This window comes from Falco biarmicus, chromosome 3, assembly GCF_023638135.1.
Source record: "Falco biarmicus isolate bFalBia1 chromosome 3, bFalBia1.pri, whole genome shotgun sequence".
Taxonomy (NCBI): Eukaryota; Metazoa; Chordata; class Aves; order Falconiformes; family Falconidae; genus Falco; species Falco biarmicus.
Genome location: NC_079290.1, coordinates 112043437 through 112068312, shown reverse-complemented (window position 1 = coordinate 112068312; position 24876 = coordinate 112043437). Strand labels below are relative to the sequence as shown.

General features: G+C 51.8%; 1 protein-coding gene across 6 annotated transcripts in view; it reads left to right on the top strand.

Moving 5' to 3' along the window:
- Nucleotides 1-24876, top strand: part of DISP3 (dispatched RND transporter family member 3) — a 162258-nt gene that overhangs the window by 89777 nt on the left and 47605 nt on the right. For 4 of the 6 annotated variants that reach the window (XM_056330956.1, XM_056330958.1, XM_056330959.1 and 1 more), the window contains 18 exons: nucleotides 196-332; nucleotides 740-874; nucleotides 1099-1259; nucleotides 1652-1791; nucleotides 2540-2685; nucleotides 4142-4303; nucleotides 4698-4859; nucleotides 5293-5415; nucleotides 6018-6154; nucleotides 6841-7022; nucleotides 7477-7607; nucleotides 7731-7906; nucleotides 8837-8963; nucleotides 10149-10294; nucleotides 10657-10816; nucleotides 11187-11300; nucleotides 12294-12460; nucleotides 13152-13751. In XM_056330956.1, the coding sequence (XP_056186931.1) occupies nucleotides 196-332; nucleotides 740-874; nucleotides 1099-1259; nucleotides 1652-1791; nucleotides 2540-2685; nucleotides 4142-4303; nucleotides 4698-4859; nucleotides 5293-5415; nucleotides 6018-6154; nucleotides 6841-7022; nucleotides 7477-7607; nucleotides 7731-7906; nucleotides 8837-8963; nucleotides 10149-10294; nucleotides 10657-10816; nucleotides 11187-11300; nucleotides 12294-12460; nucleotides 13152-13514 (2869 nt within the window). In that variant the 3' untranslated portion in view covers nucleotides 13515-13751. The remainder of the gene's footprint in view (nucleotides 1-195; nucleotides 333-739; nucleotides 875-1098; nucleotides 1260-1651; nucleotides 1792-2539; nucleotides 2686-4141; nucleotides 4304-4697; nucleotides 4860-5292; nucleotides 5416-6017; nucleotides 6155-6840; nucleotides 7023-7476; nucleotides 7608-7730; nucleotides 7907-8836; nucleotides 8964-10148; nucleotides 10295-10656; nucleotides 10817-11186; nucleotides 11301-12293; nucleotides 12461-13151; nucleotides 13752-24876) is intronic. The other 2 variants (XM_056330957.1, XM_056330961.1) reach the window with 2 other exon arrangements.

The window sequence follows — 24876 nt, the reverse complement described above, 5'->3', positions numbered from 1 at the left end:
ACCTCTAGCAGCAACCTCGTTCAACCTGCTCTCACCACTCTGAGCTGTTTCCTCAGAGAACTGCCAAGTTTATTAGAGCAGTGATCTCCTTTGGCTCTGTGGGGAGACATTGTGCTTTTAAGTTTGCTGGCTCTGCTCCCTTTACACTCAACTATGCCTAACTCCTTTTCCTTCCTTCATATTTTACCACTCTAGCAAAGTCCAGGTGCTGTATGGAGGAACAGATTTGTTTGACTATGAAGTCAGGAGGACTTTCAACAACGACATGTTGCTGGCCTTCATCAGCAGCAGCTGCATAGCTGTCTTGGTCTACATCCTTACCTCCTGCTCAGGTAGGCTGTAGTCGTGGTTGCTCTGCTCTCACACAAATCCAAATGGGCCATGATTGCCTGTTTCGGCGCAAGCCCCAGGCGAGGCTCTGATGCCCTGACACCAGCCTGGCTTTCTGGCACAGCAGCATGCAGAAGGTCTGGTTCTCCAGAGCAGAGATTTGTGGGCTGGGTGGGGGGAAGGCTCACAGGAGAATAGGAATAAGATGCAAATTCCCATCTTACTAATGCTGTTGTAAAGCTGATATTTCGTGGATGCGCCTCAGGGGAAGGAGTCTGCAGGCGGTACTCCGGCAGCCTTGAGCTATTCTCCTGGGAACCAGTGTCCCAATAGAACGGGTGTGAGATGTCTGTTCTCCCAGGGGGTGGCCAGTGGTACTATTCTTTTCCATGTTTCTTTCCTCCTGTAGTGTTCCTGTCATTCTTTGGCATTGCCAGTATTGGGCTAAGCTGCCTGGTGGCTCTGTTCCTGTACCACATCGTATTTGGGATCCAGTACCTGGGTATACTCAACGGTGTGGCTGCCTTTGTCATTGTGGGGATTGGTAAGCATATCCTTGCTCAAAACCTGCCTGTGCTGCCTTGCCATAACTCCTGCCTGCAGGAGAAAGAAAGGTGATGGTGGCAAATGCAGATTGAATTTTCAAGCCCTTTCCCTCTATTACCTGTAAGTGAAATATTTGCAGGTCAGATGTTGAAGGGAAATTAGATTTTTAGCATATGTCCCTACAGTGAACACTGTATCAAAATATCGCCCCTCTTTTCCCAGGGGTTGATGATGTCTTTGTTTTCATCAATACCTATCGCCAAGCAACCCACCTCAAGGACCTGCGACTGCGCATGATCCACACCATCCAGACAGCAGGGAAGGCCACCTTCTTCACTTCCTTGACCACGGCTGCAGCATATGCTGCCAACATCTTCTCTCAGGTACACTGCAGCTTTGGGATTTGGGGCTTTCTCTTTCTGCCAGAGGGCCTAATAGAGAGGGAAGCTGTCAGCACCTCCTTCTGTCCTCTCCTCCAGCACAGGGACATGCTGGACTTGCTTGCCCTAGAGAGCTGTCCCTTACCTGCTCTAAGGCAGTGGACACTCTCCCTGTATCAGCATGCAAGACAATATTTCCCATGCCACAGATTAAACATGATCCAGTGGCTGTCAGGTTCCAGCTCAGCTCTTCACCTACCAGGTTTGCTGACTACCATGACTGAGGTCAGCATGTGCTATTCTCAGGTTCCTCCAGGCTGGAAAAAGGTATCTGGTGCCTCTCCAGGCCTCCTGCCCCAGTTGATCCTAAGTCCATGTTCTCTCTCTTCCTGTAGATCCCAGCCGTGCATGACTTTGGACTCTTCATGTCGCTGATTGTGTCCTGCTGCTGGGTAGCTGTGCTCTTCACCATGCCAGCTGCTCTTGGAATATGGACCCTTTATGTGTCCCCACTAGAGAGCTCCTGCCAAACCAGGTGAGCCCTGGAGCCTCCTTGTGTGGGTGGGAAGTTGTTGCGGAACTCATGGCTGAGGCAGCATGGAAATCCCTGCCCTATCCTCTCAGTTATCCTCATCCCCCTCAGCTTGGCTTTGCCATTCCCTCTAACAAAAGGAAACTTAACTCCTACTATTCCAGTTTGAAGGGCCAGGTCTCAGTCTCATTCCCCTGGTGTACACACAGGTGTCTCCCAGGAGCCAGATGTTGAATCCCATGGAGTATCGGAGCCATTTGCGTGGCTCAGAGCTGAACCTGCACTTGCTGCACAGCTGAATCCTCAAGCTGTGGAGACACAAGCCCTGCAAGGCACACAGATCAACGTTGCTTCTGCCTGTGAGCACAAGCAGGGCATGTAGATTTGTACTTGGAAGTCAGCACGTTTCCCCTTCCCTTGCTCTTTAGCAGTGCAGATGACCTGGCCTGATTTAATTCATTAGCAGGGAGATGAACTGCTGAAAACTCCCACCACTCAGCACCCAGTGTTCGTGGCTCAGCCCTGCTCTGTGCATCCAGCCCAGCCTGCTACTGCTCTGCCATAGCAGCTCAGCCCCTGACCTCTCAGCACTTAGCAATGGAAATTGCTCATGGCAGTGCCTGTTGTCTTTCCAAGTAATTGGAGCAGACTGTTCCTGCTGTCCTTGTCACTGCAGGACCCCACTGGTAACACTTTGCAGGGTATGTGGCTTAAAACTTATGCCTTTGTCTCCTTCCCTGCTCTGATCCAGCTGTAGTCAGAAGTGCACCAAAAAGAGTGCCTTGCACCTGGCTGAAGATCTCTTCATTGCCTCAGAGGTCACCTCCAGAGCAGGCAGAGAGACGCTTCCCTATCTTGATGATGACATCCCACTGCTCAGTGTGGAGGAGGAGCCCGGTATGTGCCTTGCTGTGTAGGGCCTTCAGGGGGACCACACTGCCCTGTTCATCCTGTCCCTGCCACTGGTCTGTGCCTCGGTTTCCCTATTTTTAATCTGGAGATGGTGCTGTTACAGGAGGTTGTAGGAGTCTGAACTCACTCACGGTTGTAAGTTGCTTTGAGATCTTCAGTGGGTGTTGATACATGCTCTCTAATTACTTTGCTAATCCTCTTGGGTCTGACCTGGATTGTACTTTCTGGCTGGAATCTCTGATTGTGACATGGATTTAGCCATGAAATACCTAATCCATAGCACCAGGACAGCTCGCCTTCGAGTAAAGTGTTTTCCCCTCTTCCCTGCCATTCAGAGCACTGAGTTTGGGAAGTAAGCGAGAGAACGCTTTGTTATTCTCCAGCATCACCTCCTCAGAGCATCTGCTCCATCATGGCAAGAAGAGGGCAGTGAGTTGCATGAGACCACATAAGCAATCTAGAAAAAGAGCCCAGAAATTCCCTATCTGTTGTTAGCAGGAGATAATCCTTCTAGCCTGATTGAAGACAAGGGGTGCTTACAGGGTCATGCTCTGTTGTACTTGGCTTTTAAAACTTGCTGGGATCTCTTCCTTTTAAAACCCCCCAACGGAAGTGGTCTGGGCAGCGCATAGCTTTCCGGCCTAGCAGCAGACTGGAGCTGGAGGCAAAGGGATCGATGGCTGAGAGCCCATCAATCCCACAGCAGTGCGCAGGCCCCCTCCCTGCAGAGCAGGCTCTGAGCTGCCTTTGATAGGCAGGCAACTAAGCTTTGGCACTGCTGCAAGAGCTGCCTCCTTAGTATGCCAGAGCCACATGCGATGGTAATGTATGGAAATAGCTCCTTCCCTTCCCTTGAGCGAACAGCAGGAGGCTTTTCTCCAGGGGCCCCTGGGCATCAGGTAACTTGTGAAGAAACAAAGCAGCTTGTTCCAGTTGGTGTCCAAGCACGGTTTGTGGGGCAGCTGCACAGCGTGCCAGGCACACTTTGACCCCTCTTCTTTCCCTAGGCTGCCGTGAGCTGGAGAAAAGAGATCAGATGGGAGCCAGGCTGCAGTCAGGAAGAGGTCAGCTGTCTGTAATTAGCTCTAAGGCATACTTAGTGGGACAGGGACAAATTTTGCTTGGCCTGAGAAGCATGCAGTGTCCCTGTGACATTATGGGCAGTCTTAGTGGGATTTGGCAGAGAAAGAATAGTCTGAAGCATAAGCTTTGGACTGAGCTATGGATTTAGAAGTGTAGCTGTCACATGTCAGTGATTTGACAAAGATGCTTCCTATGACATCCTGGGAAGTCACTGCCTCCACCTGGTTCTTACTCCATCTCTTTAGCTTGAGTGAGTTGTACAGCAACTTGCAGACAATGTTGTAAAGGAGAGCAGAAAGCTATGGGAGACACTCGTGATGCTGAGCACTGAGACTGCCTTTGATTTCTCTCTTTCTAGTCTCCCTGGAAATGGGGGATGTCCCCTTGGTATCTGTGATGCCAGAAAATCTGCAGCTTCCTGCAGAGAAGAGCAACCGGGGTCACTTGATAATTCATCTGCAGGAGCTGCTGGAACACTGGGTGCTGTGGTCTGCAGTGAAGAGCAGATGGGTGATTGTGGGTAAGTAAAGAGGGCAGTTTTCCTTCCCCATGGATTTTTAGAGGGTTTGACAGCATCTCAGTGAGTCCCCAAGCCTTGATTATTAGTGACAAGAGATTGAGAAAAGGGATATAGTGGATGGCTTCCAACTCTGTGGAAGAGCATCCTCAGAACAGTCGTGAGGAACTCTGAGACTTTTTCATCCCTCTCCTTTTGCTCAGATCTGAAATGGCAAGTCTGATGGGGTTTTCCAGGCATGGGGCTCATTACAAGTAAGCTCAGCTGCCAGCGTGCATCAGGGGCTGTTCCTTTTTCCTGTTGAAAATACCATCTCTCTGCTACACCTCTGCTGTCTATGTTGTAAGCGTGGGATGCATCTAGGGTTACACACACTTACCTGGGCTTCTCCTTGCAGGGCTCTTTCTCCTTGTTTTGCTCCTGTCCATATTCTTTGCTAGCCGCCTCCAGCCAGCCAGCCGTGCTCCAGTCTTGTTCCGGCCAGACACTAACATCCAGGTGCTGTTAGACCTGAAATACAACCTGAGTGCTGAAGGCATCTCCTGCATTACCTGCTCAGGTGAGAGCACTGGTCCCCAGACCACAGTGGGTACAGCCTGGCCTAAGCTCTGGGCCAGAGGAGCTGAAAGATGAGGTGGAGGCCGACATTGTTCAGGTATCTCCTTGGACATTGGATGGACCCCATCGAAGTGAGGCATGCATTGGGAGTGGGGTGGTTGAGTTGCCTGTAGGAGTGGAGTATTTTGAAAATATTTCCTGCTTTAGCCAGGAACTGCCTGAGTGTTTCTGCTGGAGCAATTCTTTTATAGTCTGTGAAAACTGACTACTTTTACTCATAAGTGCTGGTCACATGCCAGTGACCGGCTAGGGGTCTGTGGTTCTTCCCTGCCTAGGGTTTGATGTTCAGTAGCAGGGTCCATGGTGTGCACAGGGCTGGTAGGTCTCTTGTCAGCCCACTGGCTTTTTCCTTCCTGACTAACCTTGTGGGACAGGTTTGTTTCAGGAAAAGCCCCACAGTTTGCAGAACAACATCCGAACCTCCTTGGAAAAAAAGAAGAGGGGCTCAGGGTCACCTTGGGGAAGCAAAGGGAGCATAAGTGATACAGGGCAGCAAGGTAAGTGGGGCATGATGACTCTGACCGCATTTGGGGCCAGGGCCCGAGGATTCACTCGGTTAAAAATTTGTCGTAAGATCTCTGAATAGGTGATGGGGATAAATTCTCTTTGGACCCTGCTCCGCTGAACTGTGGTTTGGTGTTGGATGTAAGGGGCAATCCCCTTTCCCCTGAATGCCTACTGCTCTGTAGGACATGGTCCTGTGACACAGGTGACAGTACAGTCAGGTGACAGATCTCTCTGGTCTGTGTACAGGCTAGGAGCTCAGAGCTCTTGCATCCCAGTCCTGTGTCACAACCTGGTTGGCAGGCCATGAGAAGAGTAAATGCAGCCTGCTTTGCAGGGGATTTTGAGGATGAAAGAGTTATCGGGCCAGGTCCTGAGATGACATGAATCAGTAAGCCATCGGGAATTACTGCAGCTCAGGATATATTTGTGAAAACCTTTGAAAGGTGTGCTGTGCTGCTGGAAGACAGAGGCGATCCCTGCTGCCCCAGGGGAGACAGCAGACCGGAAGAACCCTTCTTTGCTGCTGCCCCTATCTGTAGGATTTCCTGATTGAGAAGTCCCACTAGCCCTCATGTCCTCTGTTTTTTTTCAGATCTCCAGGGGACTGTCTATATCTCCAAGTCCAGAAGCAAAGGAAGGCCAGCCATCTACAGATTCTCGCTCAATGCCAGTGTCCCTGCCCCCTGGCAGATGGTGTCACCAGGAGACGGGGAGGTGCCTTCATTCCAGGTGAGTCAGTCCAGGGATGTTGGACCCCTCTATCAAGAGTGCAGCACTCAACAGGTGAGCACAAGAGCCTCCTCCTGTCTCTCCATGGGGTCCTAGGTAGCTCAGGGTGAAACTTGCAGAACAGTTCAGTAAGGTAGCTAACACAGAGGGCGTTGTGCCTGGCATCGTTAAAGATTATGCCTCGGAGTGCCACAATACTTACTCATTGCTGTTGTGATGTGACTGTCAGCAGTGGGAGCAGAAGTGTGGGTGTCAGTAGAGATCAGATGAGGCCTGGTGTCATCCATCGGCTGTGCTCATCCTAGTAGAAACTGCTGCTGAGACGGCTGGATTCCCACTGCCACCTCCTGCCCAGCCACAGACAGGCGAGCAGGCCACACTGCTTGTGCACAGGCCACACTGGACACACCCCCCCCCGATGGACTCGCTTTCCGATGTCCTTCACCCTGGACAGAGCAGCCACCGTTCAGCCTAGGCCACAGAGCAGGGGGGTGGTGAGGGGCTCCATCACACGCTGGCTGACCCTGGGAAGAAGGCAGGCTGGGGGCTGGCTGGGCTTGCGCCTGCAGTGCTCGTTCTGTGTGGCTGTGCCGGTGCTCAGGGAGGAGGGGAGTGTGTGATGCTAATGTGCAACAGGCTGCAACCCTGTGGAGTTAAGTGTCTGTTTTCATTAATCCGTTGCTTAGGTGTATAGAGTGCCTTTCGGTAACTTCACCAGGAAGCTGACAGCTTGTGTGTCCACAGTAGGGCTGCTTAAGCAGACGAGCCCCAGGAAGTGGATGATGACCACCTTGTCCTGTGACACCAAGAGAGGCTGGAAGTTCGACTTCAGTTTCTACGTGGCCGCCAAGGAGCAGCAGCGAACACGGTAAGCTTCCAAACCCCACTTGGGGCCAGGCAGCAAAACCAGCACAGCTGTGTGGCTGATACGGGATGCCTAATGCCCAGTGCCAGTCCTGCCCTCAGCTGGTGACATCCGTGGCCCTAGGACTTGCTTTGCTGCAAATGTGCCCTATCTTGGCAAAGCTATTTGCAGGCCCATAGTATCATTAACGTGCCAAAGGCTTGATGCGTGCAGGACTGTGACTGGGGGCTTCTTTGGGTGGCAAAAAGACATTGGTGATCTTGGTCTTGCCCTTACCCACCTGAACTCATGGGCTGAACAGGAAGCACAAAATATGCAATAGCTAGGGATCCAGGTCTGGAGTTGCTCGCCTTTTCCTTTCCTTCTGTCCCTGAGAATGTCTGTTTCCATGTAATGCTTTGGGCCCACCGTCTTTACTACCTCTGGTCCCCCATAACAAACTCTCCTTGCTCTACAGGAAACTGTATTTTGCCCAGTCGCACAAGCCCCCTTACCATGGCCGAGTGTGCGTAGCACCTCCTGGCTGTCTTCTCAGCTCTAGCCCAGATGGACCCACCAAAGGCATCCTCTATGTTCCCAGTGAGAAAGGTAAGCTGATGAGGACCTGTTCAGCCGCGTTTGGCTGTCAGGTCCAGAGAGTAAGATGTTTGGTTGGCTGGTTTTTTTGCTGCTACCTTCTGATGTAACCAACCTTTCTTCTGTGTTTGACAGCAGCACCCAAAGCAAAGCTGTCAGCCACCTCTGGATTTAATCCTTGCATGAACACAGGCTGCGGGAAGCCAGCGGTGCGGCCACTGGTGGACACAGGAGCCATGGTGTTTGTAGTGTTTGGAATCAGAGGTGTTAATCGCACGAGACGCCCGGACAACCACGTCATCGGGGACATGGTACACGCATTCTGACATGCTGGACTAGCATGCTTGGGGCTGATGAGTGAAGGACAGTCTCCCTGAATGGTGTTTAATTAATCCCCACAACCTAGGCAGTGTGGCCCAGCAGTCTAAACAGATGGAGTAGCAGAGATGTTAGCATTGTGACGAGCCAAAAGTAGATTTCTGGTTTAGCAAAGTCAAAAATAATGGAAATCAGGAAGCCCTTACTAAAATCACTTCAGACTTTTCAGAAAATCCCTTTCTGAGTGTAATATCCAACCTTCTAATTTTGAGTATAAATCTGGCTTTCTTGAGGATTTTGGAAGCAAACCCATCTTGAGCTCAGTGTGAAAATCTCACTACAAATGCAAGATCCAGGGAACTGATATTTTTCTATAATTGTTTATCTTGATATGAGATATTAACATGAAAAAATGCAAACCAATTACTCCAGGGAAAGGTTATTCAATGTGACTGTTCCAGGAACAGCTTACCTCCCGGGTCTGATACCTTGAGACATTCACAGCCTTTCCCCAGAAAAATTATGCTTAGCTCTAGTCACTTGGTAAATGCACTTCAGCTTTCTGCTGTCCTGGCTTCTGATTTGGGGGCTCTGTGCAGAACCAGCCTTTGTCTGTTTCCTCTGGAGGGGGCAGTGTGAAATACAGGCAGTGGAGTGGGCAGAAAGCTGGAGTGTCATGCTGGGCACTGCTAGGGATTCAGAGCTGCTCCTTGGGCAGACCCTGATGTTTTTGGGCACAGCATGGTAGCTATTCATTTATCAGTGCTTCTGTCATGCTGCCTGGCTTTTTTTTCTTCCTTTTTTTGGGGGTAGGAGGGACATGTGGCTTCTTCCTGGGGAGAGAGCTTAGCTTCTGCCTTGTGCCGGTTGCTGTGTGTATGCCTCACGTGTGGTGCTCTTATTGTTGTATCTCCTTGTGAAAGGGCAGCGTTATCTATGATGACAGCTTTGACCTCTTCAAAGAGATTGGCAACCTGTGCCGCCTCTGCAAAGCCATTGCCAGCAACACTGAGCTGGTGAAGCCAGGAGGGGCTCAGTGCCTGCCCTCTGGTAGGTAGGACTGATGCCACCCACAGAGTCCTTGGGGAGATCCTGGGTCCCTGGGTGGAGACTGGTTCTCACCCTCCAGCCTGAGGAGCGTGACTGCTGAGGGCTTTTAAACTTTCAGAGCTCAGCTTGATGGAGCAGGGAAAGGGGAGGGAGGTACCAGTCAATGATAGATGCAGGCAGTGCTGGGAGGAGAGGTGTTTCTCAGCAGTCAGCTCTCCCAACCTGGCTGCAGTACAGCTCTGCTCGTTGCCACCTGGCTTAAGTCACAGCACCCATCTCCGTGGGCCATTCACCTCATGCTTCCATGGGTTGTGCCAACGTTTTGGGGATGAGAAATACACAGTGAGTGTGACAGGAACATCAGGCTCCTGTTCTGCAGCTCTGCTTGCAGCAGTCTGTGATTGAGTTGGGGTCCTCAACAGCAAACCAGAAAGGGTGGCTGCTTCTTGCAACCTCCCTTTCTTCCCAAGGCAGCTTTACCCTTCTAGAACGTGCCCCTGGTCATGCTTTCTGGGAGATGGGAAAGAAATGGTCTCTTTAACTCCAAAGACACTGGGCATATTCTTTGGGATTTAATCCAGTAAAGATAAGAATGGAATTGTATCTGTTTTTTCCAGTTATGGATATTGCTTATGATACACTTAGGATCTTTGGACAAGTAAATATCTTCTTAGTAGCTCCTGAATAACCAGCAGATCACACCTGATCTCATTATGATGGGGCTACTCACTGCCCCTGTGGCTTCACATACCTAACCGGTGACAGACTGTCTCTTTCCAACTTCAGAGGTCACAGGGTTGTAGAGCTGAGTCTTGGAAGGCTTCAGGCCAAAAGCCAATCTCTTGCCTGGAGAAAATCCCTGCCAGGCGAGGCGGACAGCTTCTCTGCACTTGCTGTTTGTACTGCTTCCTGACAGCTGGGGACAAACAAACAGTGGTGGTAGTGTCCTGTCTAGTGCTATTGGCACAGAGTGCCCTTTCAAGCTAGCAGCAGCTGAGGGCTCTGGTGCTGAGACCTCAAGGGTTTTGGCAAGTCAAGAGTTGCAAGGGGAAGCAGCTGCTGACAAATGGGGCCTGCAACTTTCTCTTGGTTTTTTGGGTTGGTTTCCCCACCCACGTCCCCTTGCTCCACTATGCTTCCTTTCCCTGTCCTGTTGTCCATCCCGTGCTCTTTCTTTCTCTCCAGGTTACAGCATCTCCTCCTTTCTGCAGATGTTGCACCCTGAGTGCAAGAACATCCCTGAGCCAAACCTGCTGCCTGGACAGCTCTCTCATGGGGCAGTGGGGGTGAAGGATGGGAAGGTGCAGTGGATCTCCATGGCATTTGAATCGGTGAGCACGTGGCATCGCCATCTATCCTTGTGACAGTCTCTTCTTGTGACTTCTGGGGGTTTAGCTCTGCTCTTTCTGCACTGGCCATTTGCACTTGCAGCTATAATTTAGTGTTTGCTAGTGTCTGTGCCATGTTGCAGGCAGATGCTCGCTCTCACAGGTTGCTAGAAATGGCTGCTTATGCCACAATTTGTTCTTACCGTGAGAGCTCAGGCAAAGAGCTGGTGGCAGATTTGCCCATCTGCCATTGCCAGTTCTGCCTGGTGATGCAGCTCCAGCTGGCTCATTCTGTCTCTTCCCATGCCATGCGTACCCTGCCTCAAGGAGCAGGACACAACAATAACATGTTCATCTTGTTACAGACGACCTACAAAGGGAAATCTTCCTTCCAGACTTATGCTGACTACCTGAAATGGGAGACATTCCTGCAGCAGCAACTCCAGCTCTTCCCCGAGGGCTCAGCTCTCCGGCACGGTTTCCAGACCTGTGAGCACTGGAAGCAGATCTTCATGGAGATTATAGGCAAGTGACTGCCATGTTTCTCTCCCTGAGGAGCCCATGCTCTCTGATACAGGCCCATCAGGTGGGACAGGGTGTGTTGTGAAGAGGTGTTCTGCCTTCAGTCCCTTACCGTTGCTGTGCAAACTCCTAAGGCCTGTTTCTGCATCAAGCAGTGTATACTGTCAGAATCCTGGGCAGGGAAATAGAGAAGGATCTCTGCCCTGCTGATGTGAGAGGCAAGAAGTTGATTGCCCGCTTTCCACTTCCATCCTCCCCTTCCCATCTCCCACAGTGTGTGCCTGCCTGCCTTGTTGTCAGCAGGGTCACGGTGCCTTTCTCATCCCAGCTGTCACCTTCCAGGAGTCAAATCAGCTGACTCTTTTTCTTCCAGGAGTGCAGAGTGCCCTGTATGGTCTCGTCCTCTCGCTGGTTATTTGTGTGGCTGCAGTGGCGGTGTTCACCACTCACATCCTCCTCCTGCTGCCAGTGCTGCTCAGCATTTTAGGTAAAAATGCCAATTCCAGTGTGTCAAGCTTTTCCATTGTCTGAATTTGGTGGATTGTGGTATCTAGTGATCTGAACTGAATTGCTCTTACTCTATGTAAACTCTTCTGGCTTTCTAGGAGCCAGTCCTGATATACCTAGGTGAATGGGAGAAACTCTGAACAAATGCACAGGAACCTCATTGGGAAAGTAGATTTGTGTTTCTAATTCCCAGTGTGTTTTATCTACACAATCCCTTTATTTGTTTAAATCAGGGTTTTAGCTACACAAATGCCATCCTTGCCTGTTACGTATAATAATGTGATTAAGTCCCACATGCTCTGAATAACAATTGCACTGCTTCCCAAGGAATCTGCACCACGGCTGCTGTTTCCAAGCAGTGGGAGACTTTAAAAGCTGAATATTTTAGCAGTTTTGTTAGTATTTGAAGCAAATTTGTAAATAGTTCCCTCTCCCTGGCTGGTGATTTGACGATATCGTGGTCTAAGTGTGTTGCTAAACTTCTCAGTTTAAAAATCAAATCTATCATTTTAAAACCACTTAGTCTCCCACACATGACTCTCAAAAAACATCACTCTTGCCTTTAAGAAAGAGTGCTCATGTGTATCATGAGCTCAGCCTGTGTGTAACTCCAGCAAGCAAAAAAAAAAAAAAAAAAAAAGCCCCTCTTTCCTGCAGTGCACGTGTGCACAGATGCATACTTGCCAGGCTTGGATTCATTTAGCAAGCATTAGTCTGGATTGGCATCCATCTGTCAGTTTGCCTAACATTTAGCTAGGTGCTTTACTGTCCTCAGCAGGTCTCGTTACTTTACTGAATGGTTCCTGTGGCAAGGGAAGGTGAGGGAAGTGTTTGCCTCTGGGCAGGAGTGGGGAGCATGTACAAGTTTCAGGCTGGCTAGGGTGAAGACCTGCAGGGTATGACCCCAAACTCCTCAATGGCTGACTTGCAGCAGAGTCCTTTAGATTTGCCTAATGTGACCCTCTTCACACAGGGGTGGTCTGCTTGGTGGTGACCATCATGTACTGGTCTGGCTGGGAAATGGGAGCCGTGGAAGCCATTTCGCTCTCCATCCTCGTTGGCTCCTCTGTCGATTACTGTGTGCACTTGGTGGAGGGCTACCTGCTGGCAGGGGAAAACCTGCCACTACACCAGGCAGAGGTGAGCTTTTTTCCTCCTATAGCTTGGCATCTGTTCCCTTCATGCCCTCTGTGCCACTCAGCTGTGATGCAGGACCTAAGGCATGATGGGCAAGGGGGGGATGTGTCTTGCCACCCTCACAGCACGCCTGGGATGCTTGCTGCTCATCTAGCTGACTGCTCAGAGTGGTGTGAGCTTGTGTACCTGAGCATGGTAAACCCAGCTGAAGGTCTAACCCACATGGCTGTCCCTTTCTTACGGGCCACGGCTTTGTCTAAAGCACCCCTTTCCACGTCCCGGTGAAGGCAATCTTGTGCTGGAATGGCCCTACCCTCGTTCCGTAACCTCCGCAAATAGCTGTGCTGTGCTGGCCCTCGGGCCTTGTTAACATCTTTTGCCTCTCTGAGAAGATGGACGCCACAAAAGCTTGAGGATCTCTGACCCCAGGTATAGTGTCTGCATGCAGTGCCTCTGGCTGATGTGGCTGAAAGGCGCCACAAAATCCAGCAGACTTTGCCTCTGCTGGGTTTTAACCTCACTGTTTGCCCAGCGTGCTCAGAGACTGCATGGACTGTCCGATCTGCACTCCCACAGCATCTTTGTCCTGGATCAGGACCCTATGAGCTAAGCCACCCTCTCAAAGGCCAAAATATTAGCGCAGCCCTGTGTTCTTGTCCCCACTCCCCCTTAACACTGCTGTCCCTTCTGCCAGGACCCCACAGCCTGCCGCCAGTGGAGGACGGTTGAAGCGGTCCGTCACGTGGGTGTGGCAATTGTCTCGAGCGCCGTCACCACAGTGATTGCCACCGTCCCGCTGTTCTTCTGCATCATTGCCCCTTTCGCTAAGTTTGGGAAGATTGTGGCCCTCAACACAGGAGTCTCCATCCTGTACACACTAACTGTGAGCACGGCCCTGCTGAGCATCATGGGGCCTGGCACCTTCACCCGCAGCAGGACTTCGTGCCTCAAGGCTGTGGGGGGGGTGCTCCTCGCTGGCCTGCTGGGTCTATGCATCTGCCTCGCCCTCCTGAAGAGTGGATTTAAGATCCCTCTCCCTAACGGGACAGCCCTGTAGACCCTATGCCGAGAGCCACATGCTCTGTCCCCTTGCTCCCTTTCTTTTTTTCTTTTTTTTTTTTAAAGGATATTTTTTGTAAGAAAAAAAAAGAGGAAAAAAATCCCCTTTTCCAGAAGTTTTTCAACTCCAGATGCACTTTATTTTCTAATGGGTTTTGCTCTAAACTTGTATTTATTTTCGGTAGTGATGGATGGACGATGGACAGTGAGGGCTGCCCAGGGAGTACCTCAGCCTGTGAGTAGGAGGGGAGGTGGTCTCCTCTCAATTTTCTTTATATTTTTCTTACTTTTTTTCCCCCCCTTTTCACACCCCCACCACCTCCACCCCCCCTTCCTTTTTTTTTTTTTTTTTTAAATGAACAGAGCTTTCTGGAATCACAAAGCTAAAAGGGAAGTTGGGAACGCCATCCAGTCCCTTTCAGAACCCTTCCTTCTGTTCCTCCCCTCCCCTTGGCCAGGGTCAGCACTGCGATAATGACTCTTGAGGTGATGTCCTACCCCCACGCCAAGCCTGTGCCTCGCTACCTGAGCCTTGAAAAACAGTAGTGAGCTGTTGGACAGACCTGGGAAATCGCATTATCCGGACCCCTTTGCCGTGCCCTGTACCCAAGCTAGACCAGCACTGAAATCAGTGCACAGGACATGAGCTCTTATGGGTGTCATTGTGGGATCCAGATTAAAGATGCTGGGTGGCACAACCTGCAGTGACCTGCTTTCATCATTTGTGGAGGGTGTCAGGATGCGTGGCTTTCCCCTTCTTTCTGATGGGACAGCACACCTTCTGCTGGGATCTCTTGGGTCTGTGAACAGCCATCAGGAATGCAATCTGTGCCCTCAGCAGCCTGCCCTCCCCTCCCTCATCTCAGTAGTGAGGCCAAGACAGTATCAGAGCCCAGTCCCACCTCCTGCTCCTTGTGTGACCTCAGCAGTTACTGCCTCTACTCTTCCTGGTGGAGAGAAAACAGACAGCACTGAGGTTCCTGCAGAGCCTTTGGCCATGGCAGCCACTGGGGCCAGGTTGAGCCCATACCTCATGGCATGCATGGATAAACAGTGGTGCATCCTCTGTGGCAGCTTAGAGACACTTTCCATGGTAGAGATAAGAGGCCAGCAGAGCTTCAGCCTGTGGCTGCTGCCTGTGCAGAGCAGATGGTTTGCATTAAAGTAAAATGAAATGGCAAACTGGTGCCATTAACAAGTACATTTTGAGCATCACTGATTCTATCATATTTTTAAAGTTGAAATTGCTAAGCATCTCCATTGATATGCAGCGCATCTGGTCCTCTGCAGAAGGCAAGGGGTCAGGCCCACTGGGAGATGCATTAAACATTATTTACAGGGATGCCAATAGAGGGGGGTGGCCAGAAAGCAGCCCAGCTGCATTGGTTTGCAGGTACCGGCGCCCTGGTGACTTTGTGTTCTCTGTCTGGATTGACCCCCTTTTTAAGATGGAAATTCCAGGAAGCCCATCCCTATCAAGTTCTGGGGACAGTGCTGCTGAGACAGACCAGCAGCTGCTTCTGCTTGGCTCTGTGCATCCCTGTTCTGATCCCTGCCAGTCTTACACCATCACATCGTGTCACCCCTGTGAAACTGAATCAAATATTTATTCCTGAAGTAGGTTCCCCAAGGTGTCATGTCAGGGGCAACCCAGAGCAATCCTGCTGCAGGCAGTGAGGGTGGTCAGAGCATGAGCAGAACAGACCTGGTTTCTTCCTCACCATCCCATGGTGCAGCTGAGTTACCCTTTCTGCAAAGTGTTAAACATTCCTTGGCACCTACCTCTGATCTGCACCAGTTCCTTCACGATGGACCTTGTGCCCATGAACAAGTGGTTCTGGAAAGGGTGTTTTACTATCCTTAAGCCATGCTGCTTTGATGGCTGCTGTGCACAGTTCTGCCGCAACACTGTAAGCTATGCTTTTCCCTATGACTGTTTTACAGATTTAATAATTAGTGGTGCCCTGAGCACTCCTACATGGCAGTGATCATGGAGGGCAGTGTGCTGATGATATACAGCTCCATGAGACCCATGTGGGTGCTGCAGGGAAGAGCAAGGTAGCCCTTGTGCTGTTGCCAAGGATGCTCTGGCTGGCGGCTTGACCTGAATTTAGCTAATGCTTCAAACTTCTTGGGGTGATTAAAGCTGATGGATATTTCCAGGTCACCAGACAAGAGAATAAGGTGCTGAGTGCACCCTTACAAGAAGTTCTTCCTCCTGTGAGCATGAAGAAACCTTGAAAGGCCTTTAAGACAAGGCATAGATGTTCTTTGAATCCTGCAAAGTTTAAAGCTCATTTAAGCCCCTGGTGTCTTATGTTTGCGCTCACAATAAAGAGGCTATGTAAGCTCCCCCAACTTCCAGAGTGATTCTGGACACACCATGCTGGGACCATTCATTCAGTCACTCTTGGAAGGCAAAGATTAATTTCAAAGTAGTGGAAAACCTTTTATGTCTCTTGGGTCTGATCTGGCAGTATTTGATCTGCAGACAAAAATAACAGAGTTCTTGGCATCTTCTGTCCTGTTTTCTGCAGCAGGTAGGGGAAAGGACAAGCTATCATTTTCCCTCTTCCTCTCCAGCTGGCCGAGGCTCACTCAGTGCAGAAGGGCTTGCTGGCACTAGCAGGGGCAGGGCATCACCTTGCCCTTGTTTCTCCAAGGTGATACTGGTAGAGTTATGGCTGGAGCAATTCAGGAAGGAAAATGAGAGGCAGAGATAAGTGCAGAGCTGTAGCAGATGATTCCCAAAGGCAGAGTGAGGAAATTGCCCCTCCAGCAAGGAAGTGGAAGCAAGGAGGGAGGAGGAGCCTGCATCAGTTTGTAGTAAGCTGGCAGAAGGGCCAGCAGATGATCCTAAGTGATGCTTGTCACTGCGAAGATTCACTGGATGTTGGTAACCTGGAAACGTGGTTAAACATAGTCAGGACACTTGTCTTAAGGCTTAACTGGACATTTGTTTGTCACCATTTCACTCTGCACAGCTCTGTGTTCAGGGCCGCTGGTGCTTTCTCCATGTGCTGGGGAGTAAAAGAGGCTTAGAGGTGGCACCCAGCCTTCCCCAAAATGCTTACAACACTCTCCTCTCCCCAGGCATCTGTAGAGACAATAAATCAGTAGCAGATGTGTACATCCATCTCTGTGTAGGCAGCATTCTCCTTGGGATTAGAAAATATTCATAAAATTATAGAGGTAAGAAAAAGGATGGGTTTATCTGAGCAAATGCGAAGGTGGGGCTGACAGCCCTGCTGGGAATTAGTACTCCGACGCAGATGCTCGTAGCAATAAAAAGCAAGGCCTCACCTGTCTGGTTGCTGTTCTGGGAGCAGATGCTCGCCCTAAATTAATTCCTCCCACATCTCTGCCTATCTTCTTTCTCTGATGACTCCTGTGTTTCCTAGGCCATCTCTTGGGCCTTGTCATCTGCTGAGCAAGATTCAGCCTTCTCTGTGTTAGCTGCTCATGCTTAAGGTGCTCACAGAGTCTGGACTAAAAGTGGCTGGAGATTGTCTCAGGGAGAATTCTCAGGCAGAGGAAACTCGGGAGTTAAACTTCGTACAAAGCTGTCAGTTTTGATGTTTTTAAACAGCAGAAGACAGCAGACCAGCCTTACTTAGAAGAGAATACTCCATTTTTCCATGTAAAAGCAATCTCGCTGCAATTAAGTTGCATGAGTTCTCAGTTACAGCACACTACAATGGAATATTTCTGTTAACTGCCCGCTCCTTTATTTCTAGTAAATCAATCCTGTTTTGAGGGTTACGTTCTGAAAAGCTGATGTTAGTGGTTCAGGATTGGGGTCTTTCTGAAACTGTGCCGTCTGCTACAAAACGGAGCATGGCCTGGCCTGGCCAGAAGCTCTCTCCCTGCCAGCCTAGGACAGTTGTAGAAGGGCACTGCTCCCCAGTGCTGAAGCGCTGCAATATATGCACGGAGCTGGTGTTCCTGCCTTCAGTGGAGCTGCTGGGTGAGTTCAAGGCTCACTGTGGCTGCAGACACTCAAGGAGAGGGTCTCTGCTCACAACAGCCCTGTTGAAATCAGCTTTGGAGCAGGGAGGAGCAGAGTTGACGTGATTTGTAAAGATCATTGTCAGAGGAAGGAACAGACCCAGGTCTTGCTCTGTTTGTTTCCTTATGTTGTGGTGCCTTTTGAGGTGCTGGGTTCACATGGGGTCTGTACAGGCAGCTGGGGCATCAGGTTTGGCTGCTGACCTTGGCAATTCTAAAGGCTGCAGACAGTGGAAGTGGTTGATCTGGGCTGTGTTTCTCAGTCCCCGCTGGATCTGAAACTGCCAAGCAAAGGCAGCCTGAGAAATCCCTCCAAGGAGAAGGATGTGTGGCATGCTTACAGAGTTACTGGGACCACTGATACGGTAGTCTGGATGCAGTGGTCTCTGGAGACTCCGGCTTTGTCTCTGCTGGAGCAAACTGGGATGTTGCTTTATGTCACGGCATCTTAATTCTTTTAGCTTGTCCTGCACTGAATTTTCCTACCAGAGCAGCCTGCCCTCCTGAAAGGTAATAAAAGGCTTTTTATTTAACCCTGTGACATGTATAAATCCTCCAACGCTGTCCACCAAGGAAGCTGTGCTGACTGATTTGCAGCCAGGCAGGACAAATTCAGTCTCTTGGTTACTTTTTGCAAAATCACTCCTCACCCCAGATAGCATGCAAGCCATAGTTCACAGGTTTTTCAAAGGCCTCTGCTAACTGCTCTGCCCTGGCTTCATACCCAGGGTCCCAGAGCTAAAGGTCTGTCAAGGCCTGTCTCCATCCTGAAGACACAGTGGTTTGGTTGTTGACTTTCTCTGCTCCTCCTTTGGGCTGGAGGAGTTGCTGGAGGAGGTGGAAGGGCAACAGCCAGGACCAGAGGCAGAGCAACAAACAGATGAAAAGAAAGGTTTGCAGGGGGAAGCAGGAGAGAAAAAACGGGAGGGAGGATGGTTCAAAAAGCAAGGGGAAAAGAGGTGTGAGCACCGCAAGGACTGAGGGAGGGAGGGCACTGCTCTTTCACCACGTTGTGTGCAGACCTTAGAGTGTCAGTTCTCAGAGTGATGTAGCACAATTCCTGATGTAATGTACGCGTGTTACTTTTGTAAGTCGTCTCCTACCCTCACTATTTTCAGTGTTCCTTGATTTTTGGAGACTGTTGTAAATAAAAGATTTTGACATTCGCATGTTTGGATCCCTCACTCATCACCATGTTACTGTTGCATGTACATGTAGTGCCGGCTAGAACGGCACTGACCGGTTATGTGTTGTGTGTGTAAGTAATGCAGCGGGGACAAGGCCACAGCACAGCTTCCCAAGGTGCACAGGACCGTCTGCTCCTGCTGCTGAAATCAGGCCCCTTGAAGCCAAGTTACCACACCTGGACAAGCTGACAGTCTGGAAAAGCCCACTCAGGATCTCACACAGGTCTGCAAGACGGCTGGCTTGAGTGGGAGCTTTAGCCAAGTTTTGTGGAGGTCTTTTACTCCTCCATTCCATGCTGTGCTTCTTCCAGTGCATGAAGATTGCACTTCTGCACTGATTCCATGAGGATTCATCTGCCTCTCCTGCAGCACCACAGTTCTTCACAACGCGCGATGCCTGATGCAAGCTTCTGGTCAAGGTTTTGTCTGTGTGCCCTGTGCTGCGGCAGCAAAGGGTGACTCTCTGTACCTCCCAGGACCACACTGAACCCATTCACGTGGAGGCCAGCAGCAGGTGGGAGGAGGACCCAGCCACTCGTCTCTCTTTGCAGCCACGCTAAGTGAGGTTTGCTCCCCGCACCCTCGCTGGGGTGAGCTCACTCTGCAGCCAGGTACGACGCTGCTGGGAAGGACAACACCAACGGCACATTGCAGCAAAAACCTCCCATGTTTTGAAGCCCTCACTTCTATGGACGAGGCCAAAGATAGCGGTGAAACCCCCAGTGTACTAAATACTGGGAAGGCTCAGGGTCACAGTCCCATGAGTAAGAAAAAAATGCAGCATCCACAGGAAGGGGGAATGTGGTCCCTGCGGTGAGAAGCGGGGGGCTGTAGGTAGGGGAGGGTTTAGGCTCTGGCCTGCGGCTGGGAAGTTGCCGAGCAGGCTGGAAGGGGGGTGAGTTTGCCTGCGGATTCAGCCCCCTGCCCCAGGGCCAAGGGGCGCTCCCTTGGTGGGAGCTGTGGGTGGGCTGCAGCCCGCGGAGGGCACCGTGCTTCCCTGGGCAGGACTGTGGGACCAGCTGGCAGCAGGGTGCGCCCAGGGCTGCCACGCGTGGGCTGGGGGCTCGGGGAAGGGGTGCCCTGGGGGCCGGCAGCTGGGACACGGGCCGGGATGGGCAGGCTTTCCGTACCCTTCAGGGAGCGGCTGCTGGGCTGGGGACGGGGCTCCGGCGTGGGTTGGGGGGTGACGGCTGCGCTGCGGGCCGCGGCGGGCAGGTTTGTGCTGCGGGGCCGGGCCGGGCCCTCCGCTGCCGCAGACGCTCCGTACGGGACCCACTGCCCGCGGCGCCCCGGCCGCTGCCCGGTGAGCTGTGGTTCTGCACCACGGGCACCCTTCCGCCTCCTCACCGCCGTGTAAGGCTCTGCCTGCGCGCCCAGGGGCGCGCCTTTCCGCAGGCTGCGTCCCCCCCCCCCCGAAACCGAGCGCCAGGCCGCGGTTCCGCAGCTTTGCCAGGGACCGGCCCCCTCCTCTCTGAGGAACCGAGCGGCGGGGCCCGCCCCGGCTGCTTCTGCAGGGTGGCACCGCCGTGCCTGCGCCCCGGTACCGCCCGGCCGGCCCCGCGCCTTTGCGGCTTTTCGTCCCGTTACCGCGAAGCGCCTGAGGCGGGAGGGCACGGGGAGCGTTCCCGCCTTTGCGGCCGCAGCACGAGGCGCGTCGCGTCGGCGCTGAGGGGAGCAGAGGGGGCGGCTGAGGCGTGAGGGGGGCGGCCGAGGGGAGCGGAGGGGGCGGCCGAGGGGTGAGGCAGAGGGTACTGGACGGTGTGGCCGCGAGTGAGCAGCTGCCCCCGCGGCGGGGCAGTGGGGGAGGCAGGCCGCGGTCTGTGCTCTCGGGGTCCCACCGTGCCGCCCTTCGGAGCCAGGGCTGCCCCGGGACCCTCCCACGAGGGGGATCCGCAGCCCGGCCCAGCCCGCCCCTCCCCCCCTTCCTCGGCGTGCTGCGGGGTGCTTAGCGAGGAACGGGTGGCCTTTAACCTTACGCTCGTCTGACTCAGCCACGCCGATGGAAATCAGACTCTTCGTGGTGTGTTTTTTAATTGTTTTTTTACTCCGCGGCCTCCTACCCCTCAGACGGCACCTGTGGGCGCGCTGCCCTGCGTGGAAGGGCCTGGGCTCGGCCCACGGCGGGGGCTCGTTATCCTGCCCGAGGAGCTCCGGAGCAACCATCTCCTGATGATGATTGACGGAAAGGTCAGGCAAAGACGATGACTCACTCTCTTCCCTTCCCTGGTAATTTGTCACCCTGCAGATGACACATCTTAGTGGTTCCTCCAGCGGGGAGCAGAGCTCTGGCAGAGCTGCAGGGAGCTGTGCCTCTGGGATGCTCTTTTTTTCACCCCTGCGGCTGTTTTTCAGCCATCCTGCGCTCCCCCGGGCTGCGGGTGGTGGTGAGCTGAAGCCGGAGAAGCTGGGTGTCAGGCTGCTGTAAGCCAGTGCTGGAGCCAAACTGAGCCCAGAACAGTGGGAACCTGGAAGGTTTGTGGATGATGTTTCTCTGAGTGTGGGCCCACAATGCCAATTTCTTGTGGCTTTTTTTTTTTTTTCTCTCAAGTTAAAGCAAGTTTATTGCCCCAGGAGCTCAGCGTGAAAACGTGTTTCAGACTGCTGCATGCAACAAGCAGCAGGAAGGGCCAGGGAGCTTGGTAGCACCTTGATGGGTATTTTGGCAGGGAGAAAAGCAGTGAAGGAGCCTAGACAGGAATAAGGCCTAAAGTGCACTGGGCTGGGGTGAGAATAGTTGTCTGAGATTTGGTTTCAAACCCCAATTTGAAGCAGAGAAGCTGTTTTGGCAGGTGGGTTGTGTATGTGTCAGTCTAGGGGGATTGGATTCAGCTGCCAGTGAAGTGCAGCCGTGGCTGGGCTGAAAGGCAGCAGCTGGTAAACAGCACTGTAAACAACAGCCTGTGATGGGAAGCGGAGGAGGCTGAATTAAATTACAAATAGGTTGTGATTTAGGCAGGCAGTAGAAATGTCCTCCATCTTGAGCGTGAAAGGTCCTTTTGTGGAAAAGGAGCTTGTGAGGCAACAATAAGGGCTGCTAAGGGGTGAATAAGGACAGGGAGAGGAGGTATGGGTAACGCCTGCATACGAACTAGCCAAGAAGGAGTATGGCTGAGAGGAACAGTTGTGGTGCTGCTTTGAGTAGCTGATCTGACTGTGTATGGGCAGGGAACCTGGGTCATGTCCTCTTCCAGTGGAAAATGTGGCGGTCTCAGAGTCCCCAGAATGAGAGTGGGTGTGAGGACATCCAGTTGCTGAAATGTGGCACTGAGAGCATGGTGGCTCGGCTGGTTTTGGCAGGAAGGCAAGCAGCTCTTGCTACCTCATGACTGCTTTACTTCGGTGTTTGTTAGCTTATGTTCTGTGTTAGGCTCACCTTAGCTGCAGGTGTAGGCGCTGATGTCTCATTCCTCATCACCAAAGAGCTCTGCAGCCTGGTCAGAGCACTGCAGCTGATGGGTGATTAAGACGTTCCCACGTGAAACGAGGTGGTCAGAGGTTGTTTCTCTAACCAGACAGAACTCAGGAAGTGTGGGTGCAGAAAGAAACCTTTTACAGCCTGGGACAGGGCAGACTCCAAGGTGAGTTTTTAAAACATCTGTGTGGAGGTGTTTGGGGTTTTTTTTTCCCCCTTAAACTTTACTGACTTTTTCAATTTTATCTCTTGGTGCTGAGTGAGAAGTGCAAGGTGACTGTAAGGGAAGGTTGCGCATCTGCAGTAGGACTTCTAAGTAGCTGGTGGCCTCTGGCCCACTGAGCTTCCTAGGGCTGTGTTGTGTTGGGCAGAGGCATATGGAGAGGCAATAGGGACTTGGGTGTTCTCTCTTGACCCCATTTACCAAGCCATCAGCTGGCTTGTGCAGGCTCCTGGGAGCCTTTCCTAAGATGTAATGGCCTGGGCTTCCCCTGAGCTTTTTGCAAACTAATAAAGGGCTTGTGAAAACAAGCAGGTGAGTTGATCAGTGCATAAGCTAATTGCCCACAAATGGCTGGACCTAAGTTTGTGGTCTTAGTATTGGGCACTGCTGGTCAGAATAGCTCAGTGCTATGGGGAGTGATGAGAGCCACGAGCTGTCCCTTGGTGGCATTCAAGAGCATGATGAGTTTGCTGCTGCCGCCACAGCTGCTCTGCTTTGCTTCAGGGAGTTTGTGTTTGACAAGACAGTTTTGTCACTAGAGGGTGAGCAGTGGTGGTTCACCTCCTCCAGTGTCACCTGGGCTCATGGTCGTTTCCTGAGTGCAACACAGCCCAGGAGCACTGAATGATCTGCTGCCTGTGGGATTTTCTCTCCAGCTCTTTGGAAAGGGGGAAGCTTCTGCCAAGAGGAACTCCTTAAGCTGCAAGGCTGCTCAAGGAAAGGTAGTGGTGAGGTGCTGCTTTTTGTCACGTCTGCTGCCATCACCTGTTCTATATTTAGACTCAGTCTGTGCCCTCTGGCAGGGTGAGACAGCACTGCCTGCAGACAGCTGAAATAATTTGGGGGTCTGATTGAATTCTGTGAAAACTAGAACAGCTTTTTATTTTTCCTGGAAGTGCTATTGAGCTAGTTGTAGATGGTGCACAGTGCTCTGAATGTATGCTCTTTGGGGGTAAACTGCTCTTGATAATACTTTCTCAGGCTGGATGCAGAGGGTGGTGGGCTGATTTTTAGGTTTTTTTTCAAACCCTTGCAGTCTTCCTGAGTGTTCTAGTTTGTCAGAGGTATAGGCGTGAATGAGCAGCAGACCTCTCCTCTGCCCCTGCTATTCATGTACCTCTTAAAGGAGCTGCTATAAGGGAGCCAAAGGGTAAACAACCCAGGCTGTTGTGAATGCCTGGAATGACAGTGATGATAAATCATGAAATCTTGCCATTGCTTTGTCTGTACATCTTTTAAGCTTTATTTTTCCTGATGTAAAAATGGAAGTGACATCTATGTCTAATGTGCGAGGCTGTAACCTCAGTGAAATCCACTGATGGATGCTGCCAGAAGGCCCTCATGCATCATCTAGGGCTGCTCTGCAGAGAGAGGCTCTGCCCTTGCTGCGCCAGCTGCTGTGCAGGCACCCTCGCCATGTCCCAGGGGTCTTGCTGCTGCCTGGGAATACAGGAAGGCTGCTCTTTCCTTGGGGCCTGGCTTACACTAGCCACAGTGGAGCTTATGTGGGGAGAGAAAGTGTGCTCTGAACTGCCCCAGTGCGTGTTTGGGCATCTGGTGTGGTGACAGGTCATCTCTGACTCCCTGGTATGCAGTTATGTTCTAGCTGCTGCCAGAGGCTGTTTTGCTGGGCCTTTGCTGCTTTGGAGCTTTAGGGCTGAGCAATCTGTACAGCTGCCAGTAAATCTGAGATAAGAGCATGCCTCTGACCCTGGAAAGCACAGAGGGCACCAGGTCAGAGCCACCCAACTAAGCATTAATTTTGTCCTCTGCTGGTTATCGTCGTGTACTACTGAAGAAGTCCACCAGTGCTCTCCAGAAAGCCTTCTCTCTGCTATCTGATCTGCTGAGGCCATTTCTAATAAAGCCAACTACAGAAAGGCAGATTCAGCTCTCTTAACGATGCACAGAGACAAGTAACTTTTTCCTCCAGCACTGCTGCTTTGACCCTATTCCTGCTGAGCCAAAAAGGCTGCCTTACCCCACTGGCTCTGATAACAAACCCTCCCTGCCCACCTAGCAGATGGCTTCTGGGGGCCCTCTGCAATGGTAGCTGTGCTGTGGTGGCTTCCAGCAGGGTCAGCTGGGTGGCGGGACATGTAGGACAGAGCTGGGACGCTCGGCAGCAGAGCCGCACTCCCTGTGCCTTGTTGGAAGGGGAGCAGTGGTTGGCAGCACTGGACCGGAGCCGCTCAGGGAGCCTGGCTGGGGAAGGCTGGTGGTGACCAGCCGTGAACCTCGAGTGCGCTCAGCAGCCTGCAGTCCCGTTTATTAGCACTTATAATTTGCTGTCTCTGCTCCAAATGGAGTGTTTACAGCATTGACACGAACAGCTGTCCCAGTCAGCCAGATCATAACAAATGGGAGCTCTGGCTCTAGTGTTACTTTGCTGCAAGGGGACAATGCATCTTATTACTAAACAATGAAGCTCGTGATGGATGGTGACGAGTCTCTTTGCTGTCTTGGTTGATGATCACACTGAAAAATAAACATAAACCCAAAGATGTTCCCAGGGTTCTAGGCAAGGCTT